This window comes from Sturnira hondurensis, unplaced genomic scaffold (assembly GCF_014824575.4).
Source record: "Sturnira hondurensis isolate 20B ecotype Veracruz unplaced genomic scaffold, ASM1482457v3 Scaffold0003090, whole genome shotgun sequence".
Classification (NCBI taxonomy): Eukaryota; Metazoa; Chordata; class Mammalia; order Chiroptera; family Phyllostomidae; genus Sturnira; species Sturnira hondurensis.
In genome coordinates, this window is record NW_028075721.1 from 1,519,885 (window position 1) to 1,547,122 (window position 27,238).

Consider the following 27,238-nt stretch of genomic DNA (forward strand, 5'->3'; position numbering starts at 1 on the left):
TAGGTAATATAGGATGTAGAAAAGGACATGATAAAAAGCAATTAAGATTCTAAGGAGAGAAAAGCATGGAAACTAAGAGACTAAAGCACTAAAAACATTCAAACTAGAAGTTTAAGAACATAAACAAAAAATAGGAATGGAAAAGGATGAATGCAATAAATCTTTCCTATGAGATCCTAAAGAGATCTTTGTAATTGACTACACATAAAATAAAGACAAAAACAAAGAAGTTAGAAATTCTGAGCTTCAATATCCAGAAAAATGGTGGTATTACTAGCTAATTTTTTAAAAAAGGAAAAAGGACAGGCCTGGAGGAAGAAAGGGTAATGTTTTCAATGTCAGTCATGCTATATTCAAGTTAACAGTGAGACATCTGGGTGAAAATGTGAGGCTATATAACATGTACATTCTTTCAGCCCAGTCACAGCATTACTGTATGACAAACATGATACTTTGCTATCTCATTAGATAAAATAATGCACAGTCTATTGTGTCTTAAAAGAATGACATTTGAAATCTACTTTCTTCTTCTTGTTTTGACATGATGAGTATGACCTGTAAAAATTCCAGTACAATGAACAGACAACAAGTGCTGGAGAAGATGTGGAGAAAAGGGAATCCTCCTGTACTCTCAGTGGGAATGAAGATGGGTACACCCACTGTGGAAAGCAGTATGGAGTTAACTTAACAAATTAAAATGGAACTGCCTTATGACCCAGTGATTCTACTTCTGGGAATTTATCTGAAAAAACCCAAAACACTAATTTGAAAGAATATATGTATCCCTATGATCATTGTAGCATTATTTACAAAAGCCAAGATTTGGAAGCAGCCCAAGTGTCCATCCTTAGATGCAGCGGCAGGAAGGCGGCAGACGAGACTGCCATTGCGCCTCTTTGACCCCCACCCACACATACAGCATCGCAACCCAACGACTGAGTTGCCCTGTTCTAGTGAACACCTAGGGCTCTGATCCTGATATGTAACAGGTACGAACAGTCTAAAAGATGGCTCAAGAAGAACTCAAAGCCCTAGAGCCGATAACTCTAAGCAACAAAGAAATAGCCAGCCTCTCAGATGCATAGTTCAAAACACTGGTCATCAGGATGCTCACAGAACTGGTTGATTATAGTCACAAATTAGGGGAACATATGAAGGCTAACCTAATTGAAATGAGGGGAAATGCACAGGAAACCAATAGTGATGGAAAGGAAACTGGGTCTCAAATCAATGGAATGGACCAGAAGGAAGGAAGAAATGACCAAACAGAAAACTATGAAGAAACAAGAATTTGAAAAAATGAGGAGAGGCTTAGGAACCTCCAGGACATCTTTAAACGTTCCAACATCCCAATTATAGGGGCACCAGAAGGAGAGAAGAAACAGCCACGAGTGGAATACTTATTTGAACAAATAATAAAGGAGAACTTCCCCAGTCTGGCAAAGGAAATAGACTTCCAGGAAATCCAGGAAACTCAGAGAGTCCTAAAGAAGTTGGACCCAAGGAGGAACACACCAAGGCACATCATAATGACATTAGCCAAGATGAAAATGAAGGAGAGAATCCTAGAAGCAGCAAGGAATAAGGGGACAGTCACCTACAAAGGAGTGCCCATCAGACTGTCAGCAGATTTCTCAAAAGAGACCTTACAGGCAAGAAGGGGTTGGAAAGAAGTATTCCAAGTCATGAAATCCAAAGACCTACAGCCAAGATTGCTTTAACCAGCAAAGCTTTCATTTAGAATGGAAGGACAGATAAAGTGCTTCTCAGATAAGGTCAAGTTCAAGGAGTTCATCATCACCAAGCCCTTATCATATGAAATGCTAAAGGGACTTATATAAGAAAAAGAAGATGAAAAATATGAACAGTGAAAGGACAGCAAACTCACAGTTATTAACAACCACACCTAAAACAAAAGCAAACTAAGAAGGCAGCTAGATCAGGAGTGGAACCATAGAAATGAAGAACACATGGAGAGTTAGCAACAGGGGAGTGGGAGGAGGAGAAGGGGGGAGAAGGTACAGAAAATAGCATAGACAGTAGGTTGAAAATAGATAGGGGGAAGGGAAAGAGTAGGGGGAATACAGAATCTAAAGAACTTGAGACACGTAGTTATAAACTAAGGAGGGGAGAATGTGGGGGAGGGGGTGTGCGGGTGGAGGGGAATGAAGGGGGGAATAGAACAACTGTAATGGTATAATCAATAAAATATATTAAAAAAAAAGAAGTTCTATTACCAGTTCTGCTAAATTACTTGGTGGGGGGAGGGGATCTTGAATATATTAGAAACATGACAACACATTATAGAGATACTAAAAATACAAAATTAAATCTCAATAATTTAAACCTCTTTAAACTGAAAATGTGCACATAACAGTATCCTATCAAAAATCATCATCTGGAATTGGATCTTTAAAAATAAATCACTCGATTCCCAGTCAGGGCATATGCCTGGGTTGCAGGCCAGTCCCCGGCAGGGGCCAGTTCCCAGCAGGGGATGGACGAGAAGCAACCATACATGGATGTTTCTGTTCCTCTCTCCTTCCCTTCCCCTCTAAAGATAAATAAATAAATAGTTTTAATAAATAAATAAATCACAACGCCCATTTTTAAAATTTCAGTAACTTTTGGGATAAGACTCAAATATATACGCCTTAATAAAAATTTTTTTTAGATTTTATTTATTTATCTTTAGAGGGGAAGGGAAGGAGAGAAGGAGAGAAATATCAATATATGGTTGCCTCTCATGAGTCCCCTGCTGGGAACTGGCCTGCAACCCAGGCATGTGCCCTGACTGGGAATCGAACCACGATCATGTGGTTCACAGACCGCGCTCAATCCACTGACCTACACCAGCCAGCGCCGCCTTAATAAAATTTATCATTGTATAATAAAGTATACGTATAGTTTTATGGAATTTTTCCCATGTGCATATTCAAGTAACCATTGTATCAGTCGAAGATACAGAATTTTTCCATCACCACAAAAGAATGCTCTTGTGCTACCCCTTTATATTCTCAACCTTCAACCTATCCATGTTGCCTGGCAACTGCTCATCTAGTCTCCATCTATACCGGTTGGCCATCTTCAAAATAGTTTTTTAAGAACCTGATAAACTATCTTCCAAAATGGCTATACCACTTTACATTCCCAACAGCAGCTTATGAGGGATCCACTTTCTTGGCATCCTTGTTAGTAATCAGTACTATCACTCCATTTTATGTTAACTGTTTTAGTAGGCATGTAGTGATATCTCACTGTGGTTTTAATTTGCATTTTTTAATTTTTAAAATAGATTTTATTTATTTATTTCTCAGAGAGAGGGAAAGTGAGGGAGAAAGAGGAGAGACACATCGATCAGGTGCCTCTCGCATGCCCCCAAGTGGGGGCCTGGCCCACAACCAAGGAATGTGTCCTGACAGGGAATCGAACCAGCGACCTTTTGGTGTAGGCTGGAGCCTGATCCAATGAGCCCTACCAGCTAGGGTTTGCATTTTTCTAATGGCTAATAATGTAGACAATCTTTTCACATGGTTACTGATCATCCTTCTCCTCCCCGATAAAATGTTTATTCATGTCTTTTGCCATTTTCTATCTTAATTGCTTTTTAATGCTGGCAGTTCTTTATATATTCCTCCCCCATATATATAGCAAAAGTGTGTGTGTGTGTTTATAGTTGTTTATATATATATATATATGTGTATATATATATATATGTATATAAAACACTGTTTATACATATATATAATGTTTTGAGAATTCTTTATATATTCTAGATAACATGATCTAGAATAATAAGATCAGAGAATTATTTAGAATGTTAATCAAATGTTAACCATTGCTTGTTTCTGAGTATTTTAGATTTAGGGTAATTTATTGCTTTATTCTTTCTACTTTTTTCTATTACCTTTTTTTTAAATGAGTATGTATTCTATTTATAAACATACTTATGGGTAATGTACTGCTTTATTCTCTCTACTTTCTGTATTATGTGGATTTTAAATGAGTATGTATTATATTTATAAACATCCATTTTTTTTAAATCAGAGAAACAAGTGTTTGATCACTATAATCTTTTTTCCCCAGCCAGAGAGTCAGTCCAGGAGAAGTATCTTTTTTAATTTTTATTTTTTATTTTAATTGTTGTTCAAGTACAGTTTTCTGCCTTTTACCCCCAGAAATATCTTTTTTTAAAGTTTTATTTATTTACTTTTTAGAGAGAGGGGAAGGGAGGAAGAAAGAGGGACAGAAACATCAAAGTGCAAGAGATACCTTGATCCATTGCTTCTCCCATGTCCCCAGTTGGGGGCCTGGCATGTGCCTTAACTAGTAATTGAACCAGTGACCTTTTGGTTCACAGGCCATCACTCAATCCACTTAGCCCCACCAGCCAGAGCAAGAATATCTTTTAGCCTAGCAAGAAAAACTCAGTGTGTAAGTGCTGCCTTATCAACAAGGACACGAAACCTCAACAGAGGCTTTCTGGCTTTTAATTTTCTCTCTCCAGGTTCAGTAGTACCTAACTGAATAGACTCCATCATTAACAGATGCATAGTTTCTGTAAAACATGCCCCCAAACTCTCATACCTTCACAACAGGGTGTCCACCAGTAGATGCTTTTACTGCTCCTCGGCTACCTTCAGTTTCATAATGGGCTCGATGATGAGTTTTAGGCTGCACTTCTATTTTCAGTTCACATTGTCCAAAATGAGTAGGTAAAGGCCAGTCTAGTGGAGGTAATGAAGATGTGCTATAAACAAAACACACAAAGATGCATTTCACCATACTATTATTGCCAAGCAGTGATTCAAATCACTTCTTTGCCAGCACCAACATTTCTTCCTGTGGTCTTAGAAACAAAAAATTCTAAAATAAAAATGCACTTAATAAGTTATAACACTGTATATGGTAGGTACTCAAAAAGTAATTCTTTAACTTAAAGAATAAAATAAGTTTTATCAACTTTTTTGGTTTTCTGTATTTTTTTAAAAAGGACAATTTCAACATTTATAAAACTACAACTGTTTCTCAACTGTGCGTATATAATTACAAAGAAAATCAAAATAATATTTTGATTTCTTAAAGCAAAAATGTACATCGTTATGTATGTACATCAGTATCTCTCCAAGGATCCAAAGGCCCGTGTCTCAGGATTTTGTCTTCCTCCTTGGTGTCAGTCTATGGTCCACGTTGCTCTCACCACTCCCCGCCCCCCGGTTGCTCTTTACCCTATCTCTCTGAAATATTGCTTACAGTTAGCAATATATTGCAATTTGAGGTAAAAATTTAATTTTAGTAATATTCAACTTAAAAAATATTAGGCCTATCATGGCAGCATCTCTAAATGTCAATTTCAGAGAAACAGGTCAAATGATCAGTAAGATAATTTCAAGAGCTTAAAGGGCTACGGGTTCACTTAGATATATCAACACTAAAAATATGAAATTAGAAAAGAAATAACTTATATATCTACAGGTCAAATATTAATGAACCCAAAGCTAGAAAGATTTGTATTAAACAGTATTATCTTCTCAGTGATTACAGAAATAGGACTTCAAGGTCTTTTCACCCTTCTAAAATTTACAGTAGGAAATTTCTAAATTATTTCACTGATTCCTTCAATGTCCTCATCCTAGCTTTACTAGCCATTGTGTAGCTCAATGGTATTAGTTTGTATTAGTCTGAAACAACTCAACTTCATCAACTCTCAGCTACTTTCTGTAGCTGTGCAGACTTAAGCAAAGTCCTAAAAAAGATTAAGATAATTTTCAGAAGCAGATTTACGGACTTAAAAGTATCTTCAACACAATAATTTTACATTACATTTTCTAAAAATGTGGAGCTACAAACATTCATACTAATGAAAAAGCTTTTTCTTAAATGTAAACAAAATATTAAAAAGCAAACAAATGCAACTCTATGTAGTGATTTACTACATGGTAAAATTGCTTTTTAATCAATTTTATTTATTTTTATTTTTTTCATTGTTGTTCAATTACAGTTGTTCTAATCAATTTTATGCTACATTGATTCTATAAATGGTACCGTGATGATAAGCCATTTGAAAAGTGAAGTCATTACACTGTTCTTCAGTCCTTAGCTAGACTCAAGATTCTATATAAATGTGTTATATGAGAAACTTACAAATGCAATATTACTATTATATATATTCATAATATAAATACCATACATGTTACATACATATATTATGAAAATATATTAAAAACTTTATTAGAAAAAACATGAAAATTAGATTTTCATTTATTTTTAATAACTTTAGAGTGGGGTAAGGCTTTAAATATAATACAAAACCCAAAAGCCATAAAGAAAAACACAAATTTGAATACATAAAAATTTAAAACTTCCTCTGTACACTAAAAAAATTTACAAACTTATAAAAAGACAAAAATTATTTTAGAAAAAAACACTTGCCACAAATATGAAAAGGCAAATTTCATTTGTATCTTGAGCTCTTAAAAATATAAAATTCCTATTCCCAACTAGTTATATTAGTAATTTATTTCACACTATAATTCATCTTTTACAAAAACCTTTTTTAGATAAGAAAATTCCTGCTAGCCCCAGCCAAGTACCTGAGTTGGTTAGAGTGCTGTCCCAATACTCCAAGGTTGCGGGTTCAATCCCTGGTCAGGGCACGTGCAAGAATCAACCAGTGAATGCATAACTAAATAGTACAACAAATATTTCTCTTTCTCTCTCTTCCTTCCTCTCTCTAAAAATCAATACGTACAAAAACAAAGAAAATTCCTTCTGGAAATTCTTAAATGTACTTTGTTGTTATCTAGAATTGATTATCTATACTTTAAAAATTATAACTTTATAACTTTAGCCTCCTACTTACAGATACTTTTAAGACTCAAAGGAAAATAAATGCAGACTTAAAATTATCTGTCTAGAAGAAATTGAAAAAAAAGGAGTGAGAGAAAAGGAGGAAAAATGTTCAAACCATTTCATATAGATAATGTAGTTTTTTTGGTTTTTTTTAAAGATTTTATTTATTTATTTTTAGAGGGGAAGGAGAGAGGGAGAGAAACATCAATGTATGGTTGCCTTTTGTGCATCCCCTGCTGGTAGTTAGCCTGCAAGGAACCATTTTGCAACCCAGGCATGTGCCCTGACTGGGAATTGAACCGCGATCACCTGGTTCGCAGGCCCGCGCTCAATCCACTGAGCTACGCCAGCCAGGGCTTAGATAATGTAGTTTTAACATGCTACCAATAACCCATAAGTATGAACGACAAGGCAATCGTTTCATCAACTCACCGAAATATAGGGGTGTGGCCAGGCTTGGGTTTGCTCCAAGTAAAGTGTGAAGGAACTGAAAGAAACTGGTCACCAGATGAGTCTTTCTTTAAAGGATATTGAGATCCAAGGCCATCATCTATTGAAGTCTCCCGAGATGGTGATAAACTCCCTTGATCATCTGAACAGAGCTCTAATTTTCCTGGTAGTACAGTAGCTTGATCTTCAGAAGTCTTCCTTGTTTTTAGAGGGATATCAGTCTCTACATAGTACTGAAACGGTGGAAGAAGTGTAGGACCAAGGCCTGATCCACCTTGGACAGAAGCATTGAGCCAGGTATCTTCTGTTACACTTCCCCTTGGGGAGTGGCCAGGAGAAGGAACAGGTGAGTGATGGGGTGAAAGGGACCCAGCATAACAAACCTCAGCACTAGAGTGCCGCCGTTTCCCACAGGGGGAAGTAGGCCTTGAGGAGGGTCCTGACGCTGGCCTGGGACTCAGCCAATTCTCATCAGTGACACTAGATCTAGGAGAGTGGCAAGGAGATTGCCTGGGTGACAAGGAGTGTCCCAGTCCATACTGTTGATGCCAGGACTCTTCTCCAGGACAGCCTCCTGGAGAGCCACCAGGAGAAGTCAGAGGGGATCCAAGAGTAAATCGGGCAGCAGCTTCATTCAATTCTGAATCCACATCATCATAAATATGTGAAAGAGATTCACAAGATGATGCATCTGAGAACCAGCTCCTAGAAGAGATGCTGCTGGCAGGACTAGGACTAAGGGAAGACTCCCGGTAAGATGGCTCAAGAGGAAGATAGAGATGATCTCTAGAAGGCCTTTCCAAATATTCCTTTTCTGGGTCATTTATATGTAGGTCATCTTCAGGAGCATCTATTTCTTGATGACAGTTAGGAGAGATGGATGTGATCTGAATACTTGGGCACTCAAAGGGTTTGGGACCACCTAATGGGCTGTATTTAGATTCTGGAATCTCACAAGTTCCTTCATAGTTCTTGTGACCTTGGAGCTGAAACGATGGTGACAAAACAGAAGGATGAGACGGTAATCCATGATGTGGTAAGCAAAGTGGTGAGTTTAAAGTAGATGGAGGTGGGTCTACATTAAAGATGTAAATGGATGCACAATCATCTGGCTCAAGATCTATGGGGGGGAGCAAAAAAATCAATAAAACAAGAAATTAGAAAATTTAGATGTATAAATTACTAGATGAGAAAGTAAATAATAATAATAATAATAGAGAGAAAACAGTGGGACATAAAAAGTACATCATTAGCTCCATTAAAGAGTGGTGTGTGTTTTGCCAAATATTTCTGTAGATATACACAATTATTACATATATATATGTAATTATGTATAACCTTTTCTCGTTTCACATTTTCTAAAATGAGAATCAGAAAACATTATCTGAAAAAAACAAATGCTCTTATAAAATAAGCATATCCATTAATTCTAAAAATATTCATAATTATAAAATGATATCTAATCATACAAAGTCAGTCTCACCTAGGGTCTATAAGTTAAAGCAAGGTAAAGGATAAAACCAAGTCTTTGAAAGGTTTTTAGTGTTAAGTACACTCACTAAATTTATTTATTTATTTTTAAAGATTTTATTGTTAGGCAAAGGGGAAGGGAGAGAGGAAGAAAGGAAGAGAAACATTAATGTGTAGTTGCTTTTCTCACGCTCCCCATCAGGAGCCTGGCCTGAAACCCAGGGCATGTGTCCTGACTCAATCAAACCAGCAACCCTTTGGTTCGCAGGTCAGTGCTCAAACCACTGAGCTACACCAGGGCTACTCACTAAATTTATTAATGAAAAGGATTACTGAATCAACTCAAGACTCCTAGATTCTTGCCTGCCTCTGCCATTTAACTGTGAGATCTTAGTCAAATCACTTAATCTCTCCAAGGCCTTAGTTTCCTTGCAGTAAAATTCAAATCTTTTTTTTTATTGTTAAGGGAATTACTATGATTAACAGTAACAGCTTTTTCTTCCACAGTCACACTATCAAGAATTCATACTCTGGTCATAGCAGACCAGGTAATGAAAGCCCCATGATGGCACTGGCTCATTTACCTAAACTAGAAAATAATTCATCAGGACCTTTATTTTTGACTGGTTGTTTAAGTAATCCTAATAAGGACAGAACTTTTAAAATGCGCCCCTTGCTGGAGTATTTACACTAAACAACTCCTGCCAAATTACCAACTGAAGAGGGTCTGCAGCAATAAGGGCATTTTACAACTTCACTTGTAGGGAGAAGTGATTATTACCTATTTTCACAGAGGCAGAAATACAGAGCCCAAGTACAAGGTACTGGTCGAACACCTTCACACTTTCATAAGAGGTCATCATTGGGAAACCAAAGACCAAACTGCTCATAGATGCAACAGAGATTAAGCACAAACTTTTAGCCTCTTCTCTAAAGTACTCAAGATCACATTGTTTCATTACATCAGTACCCCAGGAAGTAACCCACATCTTTAGACTCCTGACATTAGCTAGCACACACCCTACAACTTAACTATTTAACTATTTCTGTAAGTTCTAGAATATAGTTTTTAAGGTGTTGTGTGCTTAGTGAACATATTCAGTAAAGAGTTTTTACATGTATTACAACAATAAAACAAACAAAAAAACTCACCCCCATATTTTAAACTCTGGCTCTGCCAGTCCAAAGCTGTGTGAACTTGGACAAGTTATTTAATCTGCCTGAACCTCACACTGATGAGGCTGTTTTTTCTACCAAACTGGCAGGAGTTGAGCAGAGTATCACCTAAACCACATAGGACCATTTTTAAGACAAGCACCTAACACAATGACTAAGAGTTAGTGGGAACTCAATACAAGTCAATTACCCTGTCTTTCCCTTTTTAAAATTTAAGAGGGGCCCTGGCTGGTGTGGCCCAATGGACTGAACAACAGCCTGCACACCAAAAAAGTCACTGGTTTAGTTCCTGGTCAAGGCACATGCCTGGGTTGTAGGTCAGGTGCCCAGATGGGGGTATGTGAAAGGCAACTGAATGCTTCTCTCCCTCTCCTTCCATTGATGTTTCTCTCCCTCTGTCCCTCCCTGTCGCTCAAATAAATAAATAAATAAATAAATAAAACCTTTTAAAAACAAAAGAAACATTAACATCCCAGAACCCTCCCTTTGCCTCTCTTCTAAGTCATTACTTTTCCACCAAAAATAACAATATACTGACTTCTAAGTCTAGATTTATTCTGCCTGTATAACATACAACTTTGTCTTTCAATATGTTTTTTTAATTTTTATTGAATTTATTGGGGTGGAATTGATCAATAAAATTATCCAGGTATACAATTCTGTAATATATCATCTGTATATTGTATCATGTGTTAACCACTATCTTTCAATATTTTTTATATTTAATTGAGCTTTATAAAATTTCTAAACAATTTTCAACAACCCAAGAGTCCCTCAAAAGGTGAGTAGATAAAAAAGTTATGGGGACTTCCGGCCAAGATGGAGGCGTAGGTGGAAACACTGTGCCTCCTCGAACAACCAAGTTTAAGGACAACAAAGTTTTAGTAACAAAAACGCAATCAAAACACAGAAAATTGAACTGTATGGAAGTCCAACAACAATGAACCATTCAGCCAGACCAGTAAGAAGGGCGGAGTAAGTGGCTGGTGGAGCGGGACCAGGAAGGAAAAAGCAGCTGGACCGACCCAGGTGTGCAGGCGGCAGTTGGCAGATCCCAGACGTGGGGTGGCAAGGGGCGGAACCAGTGAGGGTGCAAGGCGGCTGGCTGACTGTGGTCACACATTTGCGTGCAGATAAACCAAAAAAAGGAGGGAGAAGTGAGACAGACCGCACAGGCTAGTGCCCCAGCGACGAGAATTAAAGCCTAAAAGCACCAACTGGAAAAACTTTCAGGGTCAAGGTGCCGGGAGAAGCTCCCAGGCTCACAGAGAGTTCATGGAGAGACCCACAGGGTTCTGGAGGGTGCACAGGCCCACACACCCGGGAGCCGGCACCAGGGGGCCCAGTTTGCTTGCGGGAAGCAGCAGAGGGGACCAAAATCCAAGATAGAGTAGAACAAACGCCACTGCCCCTCTCTGACCCCGCCCCCACATACAGTATCACAACCCAGAGACTGGGTTGCCCCATCCTGATGAACACCTCAGGCTCCGCTTCTCAACATAACAGGCAAGAACAGACCAAAACAATATAACTCAAGAAGAACAGCTCAAGGCCCCAGAGTCAATACTTCTAAGCGACCAAGAGATAGCCAACCTATCAGAGGCACAGTTCAAAACACTGGTGATCAGGATGCTTACAGAACTGGTTGATTTTAGTCACAAATTAGAGGAGCATATGAAGGCTAAACTAATTGAAATGAAGGGAAATGCACAGGAAACCAATAATGATGGAGAGGAAACTGGGACTCAAATCAAGGGGGTGGACCAGAAGGAAGAAAAAAATGACCAAACAGAAAAATATGAAGAAACGAGAATTCAAAAAAATGAGGAGAGGCTCAGGAACCTCCAGGACATCTTTAAACGTTCCAATATCCAAATTATAGGGGTACCAGAAGGGGAAGAGGAACAGCCACGAGTGGAAAACTTATTTGAACAAATAATAAAGGAGAACTTCCCCAGTCTGGCAAAGGAAATAGACTTCCAGCAAGTCCAAGAAGCTCGACCCAAGAAGGAACACACCAAGGCACATCATAATTACATTAGCCAAGATTAAAACAAAGAAAGAGGATCCTAGAAGCAGCAAGAGATAAGGGGACAGTCACTTACAAAGGAGTTCCCATCAGACTGGCAGCTGATTCTCAAAAGAGACCTTACAGGCAAGAAGGGGCTGGAAAGAAGTATTCCAAGTCATGAAATCCAAAGATCTACATCCAAGATTGCTTTATCCAGCAAAGCTTTCATTTAGAATGGAAGGGCAGATAAAAGTGCTTCTCAGATAGGGTCAAATTCAAAGAGTTCATCATCACCAAGCCCTTATTATATGAAATGTTAAAGGGACCTATCTAAGAAAAAGAAGATAAGAAATATGAACAGTGAGCTCTTTCTCTCCTGGCAGGCGGCGGCGGTTCGTTCAGACATGGCCAAAATTAAGGCTCAAGACCTTGGCGGCAAGAAGGAGGAGGAGCTGCTCAAACAGCTGGATGACCTGAAGGTGGAACTGTCCCAGCTGCATGTCGCCAAAGTGACGGGTGGTGCAGCTTCCAAGCTTTCTAAGATCCGAGTTGTTTGCAAATCCATCGCCCGTGTTCTCACCGTCATTAACCAGACTCAGAAAGAGAACCTCAGGAAATTCTACAAGGGCAAGAAGTACAAGCCCCAAGAAGTACAAGAAAACACGGGCCATGCGCCGCCGGCTCAACAAGCATGAAGAGAACTTGAAGACCAAGAAGCAGCAGCGAAAGGAGCGGCTGTACCCACTGCAGAAGTACGAGGTCAAGGCCTGAGCATCGCAGGGTCAATAAAGCACAAACTGGCTCATGTTGAAAAAAGAAATATGAACAGTGAAAGGACAGCAAACTCACAGTTATTAACAACCACACCTAAAACAAAAGCAAACTACGAGGACAGCTAGATTGGGAGCGGAACCATAGAAATGAAGATCACATGGAGGGTTAGCAACAGGGGAGTGGGAGGAAAAGGGGGAAGAAGGTACAGAGAATAAGTACCATAGACAGTAGGTAGAAAATAGGGGGAGGGCAAGAATAGTATGGGAAATATAGAATCTAAAGAACTTGAGACATGTGGACATAAACTAAAGGGGGGGAATGGTGGGGGAGGGGTGTGCAGGGTAGAGGGGAATGAAGGGGGGGAAGTGGGACAACTGTAATGGCATAATCAATAAAATATTTTTTTAAAAAGACTACTGCAATGATCCAGGTACAAAATAATGGGGCATGGGACCTGGGTGGTAATGGTTTGTAAAAGAAGAAAAACAGTAAGAAGTGAGATTCTTTTCTTTTCTTTTTTATTAAGGCAGAGCCGACAACTCACTGATGAATTGGATGTGAGCAAGGGAGGAATCAGGATGACACCAAGATTTTGGGCCTGAACTAGTATTATCATAAGAACTGTATTTCTAGAGAATCACAGGGGAAAAGGGGAAGGACTCACATGAACAAGTACAAAGGACACATGGACAATAACTAAGGTGCGGGGCGGAGATGGGAGGGAGGTGGGGAGCACGGGCTGGGGGCAGGGCTGGGAATACAAGAAAGAAAGCTGTACTTGAACAAGAGTTAAATAAAAAAAAAAAGATCTGTATTTCTAGCTCTGGCCAGGTGGCTCAGTTGGTTGGAGTGTCACCCCATATACCAAAGGTTGTGGGTTCAATTCCTGGTCAGATCACATGCCTAGGTTGAAGGTATGATCCTCACTCATGATGTGTATGGGAAGCAGCCAATCGATCTCTTTCTCTTTCTGCCCCTCCCTCTCTTCCTCCTCCACACCCTCTTAAGTCAATAAACCTATCCTGAGGTGAGGATTTTTTTTTTCAAAAAACACCTATATTTCTAATTACTGAAATGAAGACGAGGTGAGAGAGATTTAGAAAATATGAAATCAAAAACTCTACTTAGGCATTGGCTAGTGTGGCTCAGTTGGTTGGAGCATCCTCCCATAAACCAAAAGGCTGCAGGTTCGATCCCAGCCAGGGTACATACCTAGGTTGCCCATTCAATCCCCTGTTGGATCTCCAGTTAGGGCGCATGCAAGAGGCAACCAATTGATCTCTCTCTCCTCCCACCCCTGTTCCTCTCTCTCTAAAAAAAGAAAGAAAAAGTCCTCAGGTGAGAATTTAAAAAATTCTACTTGGAACATACTAAATGTGAGATGCTAAGAAGCTTCTCAAGTGGATATAATCAAGTAGATACTTGTATATATAAAGTCTCGGGCAGGCCATGTAAATTTGAGAGTCATTAATGGATAGAGAATATTTTAAGCCATAAGACCAAAAGAGATGACTAGGAATAGAGTGGAGATAAAGAAGAAGCAGGCAACTGAGGTATATGGGATTCTGAACTTTAGGGATCAGGAAGACAAAAGAAGAATAAGTAAGAAGGGACTGTCGGTCAAACAGCAGAACCAAAAGAGTATGGTATCTCAAAAAAATGAGTAAAGAAAGTGCTTATTTACTCAACAACTATAACACAATTACTATTTTCTAGAAACTGTTCTAGATGCCAGGTATATAAAAAATAAATAAGATATGCATGGTCCCTGCCCTCATGAAGCATACACAAAGACAAAAAATTGTTGAATACTACTAAGTGGTAGAATAGAAACTAAAGGAACCTATTTTATAGAGAGGGTGGCTTTATGAGAAGGGTGCATGTGAGCTAACATCTAAAAGATGAACTGAAGAGAAGTGGACAGAGAAGGCGATAGCTCCAACGCAGGAGGGATAGTATAAGCAAATACTGAGTCAAATATGACTCTGAGGAATTGAAAGGCCTAATATGTGGCTAGAGCCATGAGCTAAAGGGGGAGAAGTAAAAGAAACAAAAACTAGAAAGATCATGATAAGGAGTTTGAATTTTATTTTAAGACTAATGGAAACCATCAACAAGTTTTAAAAAGGGAATGACATGATCTCTATTATATATAAGAAAAACTTCAACTGCTCTATATCTTGTACCTTGCAAGTCCTGATGTTTATTAGTTCTACAGAAAAATATTTGTTAAGGTTGATAAAAGTATTTCCCCTTATACAATTTATATTAATCCCTAAGTTATATCAAAATCCTCACTTTGAAATTTTTGAACCATGTATTTTCTTGGCAATGTTATCAGTCTGGCTGAATTAGGATAATTGCCAAGAACTTTCTACAACTTAGCTATCACCTGGTCGTTGAACAGAGAGAAGCAAGCAGGTCTCTGAATGATCCAACATACACAGTGTAAAAGCTCGTATTTTCAACTCACAGGAATTTTTGTTGGGCCTTCATTCAGACCCTCTACACACGATTTTAGCTATCCCACATTATTTGCTCATCTAGTCCAAAGATTAGAAACAGGAAATCAGAATGGAGAGAAGATGATTGCAAATGAAAAGGCAGTCAGGGTATCTTGGAATCATCCAGAGCAACTTGTTCTTTATGAATTCTATCCAACTATAATTTCTTTACAAATTAAAATTTTCCTTTAAAAATACATAACTTACAAATTTAGTTCATGTTCATTATTTCACAAATAGGATAGTAAATCTGGGACTGACCAGAGCCAATGGGTTTCACTCCTTGGGTTCCACTCACAAAATAAGAATTTAAAATGGCAGATTAAAAAAAAACTTACCCATCTGGGAGGAGAAGGGTGTAAGGGGACTAAATGGTAACGGGAAAAAAATGCTAGATTAAATTTTAAAAAGCCCTTGACCACATAAGTACATAGCGTGACCATATATAAGGCCACTAAACTGTACATTTAAAAATGGCTGAGAGACTTCCGCCAAGATGGAGGCATAGGTGGAAACACTGTGCCTTCTCCCACAACCAAGTTTGAATACAACAAAGGTTTGGAGAAACAAAGACACAACCAAAGGACAGAAAATTGAATTATACGAAGTCCGACTAAATCTAACCGTTCAACGGGGACGGTAAGAGGGGCGGAGCCAGCAGCGAGCAGGGTCGGGCAGGACAGGGCCCCCGACCCAGGCGCGCAGGCAGACCAGAACCAGTTGGGGTGCGGGGCAGACTGACCGCGGTCGCACATTCGAGCACAGTGAGACAGACTACGCAGGCCCCAGGGGGCGAGGGCTGACGGCAGTGGCACACTCGAGTGCAGTGGGACGAAACGAGTGGGCCCAGTGACAGCAGCAACTGCGGCACGGGTGAGGGCTGCGGGCGGCAGGCGGCAGGCGGGACGCCTTAGTCCCTCTTTGACCCCGCCCCCACATATAGCGTCACAACCCAGCTACTTAGTTGCCCTGCGGCACCGGTGAGAGCCTTTGTCCCTCTTTGACCCCGCCCCCACATACAACGTCACAACCCAGCGACTTAGTTGCCCTGTTCTAGTGAACACTTTAGGGCTCTGATCCTGCTAGGCAACAGGCACAAACAGCCCAAAAGATGGTGCAAGAAGAACTCAAAGTCCCAGAGCCAGTAACTCTAAGCGACTGAGAAATTGCCAGCCTCTCAGAAGCACAATTCAGGACACTATTTATCAGGATGCTCACAGAACTGGTTGATTATAGTCACAAATTAGAGGAACATAGTCACAAATTAGATGAACATATGAAGGCTAAACTAATTGAAATGAAGGGAGATGCAGAGGAAACCAATAGTGATGGAAAGGAAACTGGGACTCAAATCAAGGGAGTGGACCAGAAGGAAGAAAGAAACAAGCAAACAGAAAAGAAGGAAGAAACAAGAATTCAAAAAAATGAGGAGAGGCTTAGGAACCTCCAGGACATCTTGAAACATTCCAACATCCGAATAATAGGGGTACCAGAAGGGGGAAAGAAACAACCACGAGTGGAAAACTTATTTGAACAAATAATAAAGGAGAACTTCCCCAGTCTGGCAAAGGAAATAGACTTCCAGGAAATCCAGGAAGCTCAGAGAGTGCCAAAGAAGTTGGACCCAAGAAGGAACACACCAAGGCACATCATAATTACATTAGCCAAGACTAAAATGAAGGAGAGAATCCTAGAAGCAGCAAGGGATAAGGGGACAGTCACCTACAAAGGAGTACCCATCAGACTGTCAGCGGATTTCTCAAAAGAGACCTTACAGGCAAGAAGGGGCTGGAAAGAAGTATTCCAAGTCATGAAATCCAAAGACCTACAGCCAAGATTGCTTTATCCAGCAAAACTTTCATTTAGAATGGAAGGACAGATAAAGTGCTTCTCAGATAAGGTCAAGTTCAAGGAGTTCATCTTCACCAAGCCCGTATTATATGAAATGCTAAAGGGACTTAAATAAGAAAAAGAAGATGAAAAATATGAACAGTGAAAGGACAGCAAACACACAGGTATTAACAACCACACCTAAAACAAAAGCAAACTAAGAGGACAGCTAGATCAGGAGTGGAACCATAGAAATGAAGAACACATGGAGGGTTAGAAACAGGGGGGTGGGAGGGGGAGAAGGGGGGAGAAGGCACAGAAAATAGCATAGATGGTAGATAGAAAACAGATAGGAGGGAGGGCGAGAATAGTGGGGGAAATATAGAATCCAAAGAACTTGAGACACGTGGTTATAAACTAAGGGGGGGTGGAGAATGGTGGGGGAGGGAGGGTGCAGGTGGAGGGGAATGAAGGGGAGGAATAGAACAATTGTAATGGTATAATCAATAAAATATATTTTAAAAAAATGGCTGAGATGGTCAATTTTCTGTTGTGCATGTTTTATCACCATTTAAAAAAACACCTTTTGTAAACAACTTTAATGATGGTATTAAAGCTGTACACTCTAGGACAGCTTTACTGTGTCTAAGTGGTAAATGTACATACAATTGACCTTTTTTTAAAATTCAGTACAACCCATGAATAATGTAAATGCTTGTTTTCTTTAAAATACAAAGAGAGCCCTAGACTGCTCAATCTGTACATGTTATTGTCATAAAATGTGTACTACTGATACAATAAAAAAATGCTGGTACCTTAGTTTAAAGGGGAATAGCACACCCTAACATATTAGCAGTCACTTATTTTTTCACCACGTGGTTGTAGTTAAAAATAAAAATCTAGTTGATAAAGTAGCATAAATTATTCATTCATTAAACCGCAACCCTTTGAGGAAAAAACTGAAGGGGGGAAGGAAACAGAGTTGCCCTTGGAACTTGCATTCAAACATAATTATTGTACCAATGCCATTTTAATGTTTGATTGATGCTAAAATCCACACCCCTCCCCCAAATAAACTGTAGGTGAAGCAAACGTTCTAAATCAGAATGATGTCATTAAGAATTGTAGAGATCAGCCCTGGCTGGTGTAGCTCAGAGGATTGAGCATGGGCCTTCCAATCAGAAGATAGAGGTTCGATTCCCAGTCAGGGCACGTGCCTGGGTTGCAGGCCAGTTCCCAGCAGGGGACTCATGAGAGGCAACCACACATTGATATTCTCTCCCTCTCTCCTTCCCTTCCTCTCTAAAGATAAATAAATAAAATCTTAAAAAAAAAGAATTGGAGAGATCAGAACACAAAATGTAGACGAATGCTGCTCTATCTTTCCCCCAAGTGTCACCAAAACTCAAGCTCTGGAAATTATGTTAAGTGGCTACTAAAATCTCACTATGATTGGGGAGAAAATACAACTGTAATTGAACAACAATAAAATAATTTTAAAGAATAAGTAAAAATAAAATAAAATAAAATCTATGATAAAGAGTCCTAGGTCCAGATCCCCAACTCTAGACTTCTCCAACTCATGGCACTTTAGAAATTTGACCATGTGAAGACTTATTTGCTCTGTGTTCCTTCAGCCGCCAGGGGGCCCTGTGAAAGCATGCAAGTATTCTGGACAACACAACAAAGCAGGAGGTGGCAAAATAAAGGCAAGGACCAAACCTGGGCAATCACCTGTTGTTCCTGCACAGCTAAGAGTCATTTCAAGTTAGTTGAAAAAAGATCAAAATACTACTGACCTATGACACAAAATATTGTGAAACTGAAATTCTGGTGTCTAGGATAGCTGTAAATGTGGTCCAGTATGAAATTGTAAATTTACTTAAAACATTATGAGACTTTTTTGTGATTATGCATTGAGATGTATTTAACGCGTGGCCCAAGACAATTCTTCCTCCAGTGTGGTGCAGAGATGCCAAAAGGTGGGACACCCCTGGAGAGGTTACTTCCACACAAGTATAGAGCTGAGTAGCTGTGAGATATTACTTCCCAATATTACCTGGTACACAAACAAATCGCAGGGACACAGTTCTAACCTGACAGCATTCCGAGTGCATTGCATATTGAGGTATTGCAACATTTTTTTAACTTATCAGTGTATCACTCAAAACAGGAAAGAGAAAAGTGGACTTCCAACTCAATGTCACATTTTTAAAGCACAGCAGAATGTGAGTTATTTTGTTACCAAATTTAGATGGCAAAGCATTATGTTTATTGTGCAGTGAATGATGTGGCTGTGCTATAAGAATACCTTTTACATCGGTATTAATTACCATATTAAGCATTCACAATACTCTCAACTCACAGGAAAAAAAAATCAGAGAAAGCAGAATACCTCATCACAGAAGAATTTCTTCACAAAAAGAAAAAATAAAAACAAGGCTACCACCACAGAAAGTTTCTGAATGGCTCACTTCTTAGTCAAGCAAAGAAAGCCATTTGCTGATGGTGATTTATTTAAATTGTGTTTGATTGCAGCAACTGAAGAAACTTGTTCAGAGAAAACAAACTTGTATCAGCCTTTCAGCAAGAGTGGGTGGGTGAGAAATTGAGGACAACAGTAGGAACATAAATAGGGAGTCACAAGACAAATGGTTTCAAGCAGTTTCCTCAGCTCCTGACACATAACCAGGTAGTACTGATTCTGCACAGCTGTTACCTATTTGAAGAGCCAATGCAGTGTTCAAAGGCTAAAGAATTAGCCCTTTGAATAGTCCACATGAATGATTTCAGGCAAGAAAATTTTCAAAGAAAACAACAGTAATACAAGCTAAGTGGACTCTGTTAGGATGTGTAATAACATACTAATAAAAAATGTTGGAAGAATATTATGATAATGAGAATACTACCAATTGTACAACACCAAAATAAGAAAAAGTCTTATATAAATACACAAATTACCAAAACTGACTCAACAGAAAATCTCTATAGACCAACAGCAAATAAAGAGATCAAATCATAGCCCCAAAATCTCCAAATGAAAAAAGTCCAGCACAAGATGCCATCACTGGTAACTTCTACAAAGATTTAGAGAAGAATTAACAGCAATTCTTCTCTAACTCTCCCAAAGAATAGAGAATACTTCCTAACACATTCTATGAGGCCAGTATTACCTTCATATCAAAGCAAGATAAAGATTCCACAAGAAAACTATAGAACACTATCCCTTATGAATACAAACAAAACAATCCTGAGCAAGATACTAGCAAACCAAATCTAACAGCACTTTAAAAGACACAAATGGAATTTACCCCAGGAATGCAAAGGAAGTTCAAAATATAAAAATTAGCCCTGGCTGGTGTAGCTCAGTGAATTGAGCATGGGCCTGCGAACTAAGGGATCACAGTCTGATTCCTAGTCAGGGCACATGCCTGGATTTGCAGGCCAGTTCCCAGCGGGGGATACACGAGAAGCAACCATACATTGATATTTTTCTCCCTCTCTCCTTCCCTTCTCCTCTAAAGATAAATGAATAAAATCTTTTAAAAATAGAAAAAATATATAAAAATTACATTATTAGAATGAAGGGGGGAACACATAATCATGTGAATTGACACAGGAAAAAATATTCAACAGACTTCTGATCTGGCCGCTGTGGTTCAGTGGACTGAGTGCCAGCCTGTGAAACAGAATTCAACACCTTTTCACGATGAAAAATAAACACGCAGCAAACTAGGAACAGAAGGAAACTTCCTTAAAATGATCAGTGGTATTTATGAAAAACTCACAGCTAACATCATACTTAATAATGAAAAACTGAAAGTTTACCCCCTAAAATCAGGAACAAGACAATGTTAGCTTTCACCACTGTTATTCAACATTGTACTGGAAAGTCCTAACCAGAGCAATTAGGCAACAAAAAGAAATAAAAGTCATCCAAATTGTTAAGGAAGAAGTAAAACTATCTCTATTTGCAGATACATAATTCTATATGTAGGTCTCCCAGAATCCACAAAACACAACTAGAGCTGATAAATGAATTCAGGAAAGTTTCAGGGTAGAAGATCAAACACAAAATGCAGTTGTGCTTCTATATACCAGCAATGAACAATCCAAAAAGGAAATTAAGAAAACAATTCTATTTACAATAGCCTCCAAAAGAATACAATATTTATAAATAAACTTAACCAGGGAAGCAAAAAATCTTGTACACTAAAAACTACAATATATTGCTGAAAGAAATCAAAGACTTAAATAAATGATAAGATTAACACTGCAATATTCCACAAAGCAACCTACAGAGTCAATGCAATCTCTGCTAAAATTTCTATGGCTTTTTCTGCAAAACAAAAAGACCACTCCTCAAATTTATAAGGAACTGAAAGGGGCCAGGAACAACCAAAATAATATTGAAAACAACTCACACTTAACAATTCAAAACTTACTACAAAGCAACAGTAATCAAAAATGTGGTACTGGCATAAGGATAGTCATACAGACACTAAAGGAACAGAACTGAGAGTCCAGAAACAAACGCAAAACATCTATGGCTAATTAATTTTTGACAAGTGTGCTAAGACAATTCAATGGTGGAAAGAACTGTCCCTTCAACAAACAATGCTGGGACATCTGGACAACCACATACAAAAGAATGAAATTGAACCCCCACCTCATACTTGATATAAAAATTATCTCAAAGTAGACCAATGACCTAAAGAGATAAAACCATAATACATAGAATACATAGGTGTATATCTTCATGACCTAGGATTTGACCATGGAATTCTTAGATTTGATACTGAAAGTATAAGCAACAAAAGAAAGACTACATAAAACGGACTTCATAAAAATTAAAAGCTTTTGTGCATCAAAAGATATTATCAAGAAAGTGAAGGCAGACAACAGTATGGTGACTGTAGGGGTGTGGGGAGGTGGAGGGGGTAGGAGGGATAAATGTAAATGATGATGGAAGGAGACTTGACTTGAGGTGGTGGATATGCATGGAACTGTGTACCTGAAACCTGTGTAATTTTTTAAACCAGTGTCGCCACAATAAATTCAATGTTTAAAAAAGTGGCCCTGACTGGTGTAGTTCAGTGAGTTGAGTGTTGTCCCACAAAGTGAAAGGTCTCCAGTTTGGTTCAATTCCTGGTCAGGGCACACTCCTGGATTGCAGGACAGGTCCCTGGCTGGGGGCATGTGAGAGGCAACCAATGGATGTTTCTCTCACACAGCAATGTTTTTCTACCTTTCTTTTACCCTCCCTTCCTCTCTAAAAATAAATAAAATCTTTTTTTTAAAGTGAAGATAACTCAGAGAATGGGAGAGAGTATTTACAAATCATGTGGGTGATAATATATAATTATCACAATATATGAAGTACTAGAACTCAACAACAAAAAGACAACCCAATTTAAATAACAGGCAAAGGGCCCTGACTGGTATAGTCATTGTGTTGGGTGTTTCCTGAACACCGTAAGGTTGTAGGTATGACTCCTGGTCAGGGCACGTGCCTGGGTTGTGGGCCAGGTCCCTGGCTGGGGGCATGGCATGCAAGAAGCAACCGATCCACATTTCTCACGCACATCAATGTTTCTTTCCCTCTTGTTCTCCTTCCCTTCCCTCTCTTCCTAAAAATTAAACGAACAAATAAATAAATAAATAAAATATTTAAAAGATTTTTAGAGAGAGGGGAAGGGAAGAAGAAAGAGAGGCAAAGAAACATCAATGTGCCTCTTGCATGCCCCCAACCAGGGACCTGGCCCACAACCCAGGCATGTGCCCTCACCAGCAATTGAACAGCCCACTTTTCTATTTGTGGATGACACCTAACCCACTGAGCCACACCAGTCAGAGCAAAATGAAAAAAAATCTTTAAAAACAGGCAAGGGACTTAAATAGACATTTCTCCAAAGACATATGAACTGCCAGCAAGCACATGAAGTGATGATCAACATCCCTGGTTGGTCATTAATGAAGTGCAAAACACCACCAAAGACATTATTTCACATCCAGAAGGATGGCTTTCATTTAAAATACACACAAATACACATACAGAAAATAACAAGAGTTGGTGAGGATGTGGAGAAATAGCAATTCTCATACATTAGTGGTAGCAAAATAAAATACGCAGTCACTGTGGAAAACAGTTTGACAATGCCTCAAAAAATTAACATATAGCTCTGGGTGGTGTAGCTCAGTGGATTGAGCACGGGCCTGTGAAGCAAAGGATCGCTGGTTCCATTCCTAGTCAGGGCACATGCCTGGGTTGCAGGCCAGGTCCCCAGTGGGGGACACATGAAGGGCAACCATACATTGATGTTTCTCTCCCACTCTTTCTCCTTCCCTTCCCCTCTCTCTACAAATAAATACATAAAATATTCTTTAAAAAAATTAACATATAATTACCATAGGATCTAGCAATTCCACCTCTAGGTATACATCTAAGAAAATGCAGACATATGTCTTCACAGAAAATTGTACACAAATGTTTACAGCAACATTATCCATAATGCCAAAAGGTACAAACAATCCAAATGTCCATCAATAGAAGGATGAGGAAGCAAAATGACATATACATACAATGGATTATGTATATGGACTTCATCCATTAAGAGGAGCAAAATATTGACAGATGCTGTAAACTGGATGAACCTACAAACACTACTAAGGAAAAGAAGCCACACAAAAAAGGCCGCATATTTTGTATGATGCAGTTTATATATTTAAACAGTCAAAATCATAGAAATAGAAAGCAGATTAGAAGTCACCAGAGGATGGGGGTGGAGGAGAGGAAATGGGGAGCAATTACTTAATGGTTATGGGGTGTTTTTAAGGGGTGATGAAACTAGAGCGAGCTGGTGGTTGCACAACATTGTAATACACTAAATACCACTTAATTGAAGACTTTTAAGTGGTTAACTATGTGTTATGTAATTTTCACCTCAATTAAAAACAAAAACAAAAATAAATCAAAAGAACCTGACAGTGGAATGAAGACATACATTTGCCTATTCCCAATTGAAACTCCACTAAATGATAGTAAATGTTTTTTCTAAGGGTGTAAACTCACAAAAACAAAAAGGGCAGGAGGTGAAACTACAGCAACACTTTAGAAGCTGGAATGCAGTATTCATGGTAACTGATTTAGCACCTGAAAAAGCTAAAACTTAAGCCAGGAGTGAAAGGAAAACTGATTTCAAACAACAGAAAAGACCTCCACTCAGGAAACGCACTACATTACATCGGGTACTTTTGGAAGCTGAGGTGAAGATAAAGGTGAAAACAAGACTGGCACAAAGCTTGTTTAAATGAGTTAAAATCTCCTTCCTGATTTTCCATGCCTCCTCATTCTGATTACTGGATATATGTTCTTCCAGGCACAAGACCGAAGACTTCCTGAAGAGGTAAACAGAAGGGCAACTGAGAGCCAGTGTAACCACACTGAAAACAGTGATGAAATAAAACTCTCTCTAAAACTTGTAAATCCCCTGTACTTTTCCCTCCCTTTGCTCATACTGTATAAATGGACTTATACTTTGCAGTCAATAGTATACACTCCTTTCTGGAGAATTCTACTTTGAGGGATTAGCCAAAGAGAAAAGACCTACAGGTAATGACATCACAGGTTACAGTAACCTAGTAAAATTCCTACAGTGAGGGCTGCAGTTAGCAAGTGCCACTTAGGATCACAGAACTGACATTAATATTTTGGTGCTCCATTTTAAAAAATAAGCAGAGTCATAAATCATCAAACATCTGAGAAAAGCTTCAACATTAAAGACAGGCAAAAGGAAAAGTGGAGGAAAAAGACTGCAGTAAGAGGGAAACCTCAAACATAAAAACAAAACCTATCCTCAATAACCTGAGGGGGAAAAGATATTATAACCTTGAAATAAGAACATGTGCTTATTTAAAAAGATAAAATAAAACCCCCTAGAAATTAAAAATAACAAATTGAACACTCAAAGAAAAATGGAAAAATCAGCCCTGGCTGGTATAGTTCAGTGGATTGAGCATGGGCCTGTGAAGCAAAGGATCACGGTTTGATTCCCAGTTAGGGCGCATGCCTGGGTTGCAGGCCAGTTCCCAGTGGGGAACACGAGAGGAAACCATACATTGATGTTTCTCTCCCACGCTTTCTCCTTCCCTTCCCCTCTCTCTGAAAATAAATAAATAAAATATTTTTAAAAAAAGAAAAATGGAAAAATCAAAGTAAAAAAGTTTTTCCCCTAGCTGGTGTAGCTCAATGAATTGAGCGCCAGCCTGCAAACCAAAGGGTCACTGGTTCGATTCCCAGTCAGGGCACATGCCTGAATTGTGAGCCAAGTCCCCAGTGGGAGGCATGTGAGAGGCAACCTCACACTGACATTTCTCACTTCCCTTTCTCCTTCTCTTCCTTTCTGTCCAAAAATAAATAAATAAAATCTTTTAAAAGAATTTTTAAACAAAGAGTTAAGCAAAGAGACAAGTTCCAGAAGAGAGCAGAAAATGAAAAGAAAGAAAGAAAGGCTGGCCTCACTGAGAGGCCAGCACAATGAATGAAAACAAATCCATACTAACACATATCATTATAAAATTTCAGAACATAAAGGACAAAGAAAAGAACCTAAAAGACTGGGAGAACACGATACACACGAAGAACAGAATTAGAATGTAATCAAACTTCTCAAGAGTAAAACTGGAAGCTAGAAGAAAATGGAGAGCAATACCTTCAAAATTTTGAGAATAATTTAAATCTAATTTAGAATTATACACCAGCAATAATTAAGTGTGAGGGGAGAATAAAGACATTTTTTAAATATAAAAGGTCTCAAAAATTTACCTTCCACTGCCTTCAGCTATTGGAAAAAGTACTCCAGAATGAGTGTAAAGGAATCAAGCAAAAGGAGGACATGTATCCAAGAAACATGGGATCCAACACAATAGAAAGGCAAAGGGACTCTTCGAAATGATAAAAGGGGGAGATCTCAGAATGGCAGATGTACAACAGCCCAGTCCCGATTACACAAGGTTGGAAGGCTCTGAGAGAGAAGTCTCCAAGAAAATAAAAATGACAAAATAACTGATATGTTTGAAAGTTTGGGGATGAGATTCAGGCACTTTAGGACTGAATTAGCGTTAGTACAAAGAACAATAACAATCATTAACTCTAAAAAAATAAACTATACAAGGAAAGAAAAATAATACTATACAATATAACTCAGCTATTAATAGCACAATATGTAGTCATAAACAATATTAATCTAACCACAATTATGATATAACCATATTGGAGAATGGGAAATGTGCCCATGTGAAATCGGGAGTGACAAGGTACTAAACTTACCTTCACTTTCTACAGTGGGAAGTCAAAAGAAAATAGCTAAAACTGAAAAATCAAGAAATAGCAATATGAGCATTTTATCTAGAAATCTGCTGGCAAATACCAAAAGAAACTGCTAAAAGAAATGAAAGCAACTATCACAAGGCAGGGAGAAAAGGAAAGTGAAGTAGAGGCAGAGTCAAGGGACTTTTCCCAGAACAAGCTTTACTTAACTTGATTCTTTAAACAAAGAAAGGTATGTATAACTTCTATGATACTTGTAGAAACCAAAAAAAGAAATAGAACTTTGCAAGAAAAATGAGAGTTAACAAGCTATTAATTGGCTGAATTCAAAACAATTCATGGATTGAGCGCGGGCCTGCGAACCAGAGGATCACGGTTCGATTCCCAGTCAGGGCACATGCCTGGGTTGCAGGCTGGCTCCCTGCAGGCCAACTCCCAGCAGGGGATGCACGAAAGGCAACCATACATTGATGTTTCTCTCCCTCTCCTTCCCCTCTAAAGATAAATAAATAAATAAATTAAATCTTTAAAAAAAACAATTCATAATCTTGAAAAGGAAAATTAGCACATCAGAAAGAGAATTAGAACAAAAATGATGAGTAATTTTAAAAAAGGAAAATTAATGTTTAAAATGAGATTATATTAACAGAGCTAGAGTCAGAAAAAATAATGCAATAAGAAGTAAAAAAGAAAGTGAACTAATTTATACCCAAGTTCATTCAGCAAAGGAAATCCACTTTATTCAAGAACATATTAAGAAGCACTGTACCAGAATAAATGTGGGGTTTCACACAGCTACTCAATTCTAGTATATCCTACCAAAGCAGAAAGAAAACAGTTCCT

General features: G+C 38.6%; 1 protein-coding gene, 1 long non-coding RNA gene and 1 pseudogene across 4 annotated transcripts in view; 2 read left to right on the plus strand and 1 right to left on the minus strand.

Annotated features, from left to right (window-relative positions):
* The window catches only part of NFATC3 (nuclear factor of activated T cells 3), a 111,808-nt gene that overhangs the window by 60,014 nt on the left and 24,556 nt on the right, over positions 1 to 27,238 (minus strand). For all 3 annotated transcript variants that reach the window (XM_037041439.1, XM_037041438.1, XM_037041440.1), the window contains exons 2-3: positions 7,285 to 8,422; positions 4,588 to 4,750 (exon numbers count right to left, since the gene is read on the minus strand). In XM_037041439.1, coding sequence (XP_036897334.1) covers positions 4,588 to 4,750; positions 7,285 to 8,422 — 1,301 coding nt within the window. The remainder of the gene's footprint in view (positions 1 to 4,587; positions 4,751 to 7,284; positions 8,423 to 27,238) is intronic.
* On the plus strand, positions 12,325 to 12,781 carry LOC118983830 (60S ribosomal protein L35-like; annotated as a pseudogene).
* Positions 18,044 to 18,617, plus strand: LOC118983832 (uncharacterized). The gene is made up of 3 exons (XR_005065805.1): positions 18,044 to 18,191; positions 18,253 to 18,258; positions 18,414 to 18,617. It is a non-coding gene; the product is annotated as an uncharacterized LOC118983832 (long non-coding RNA).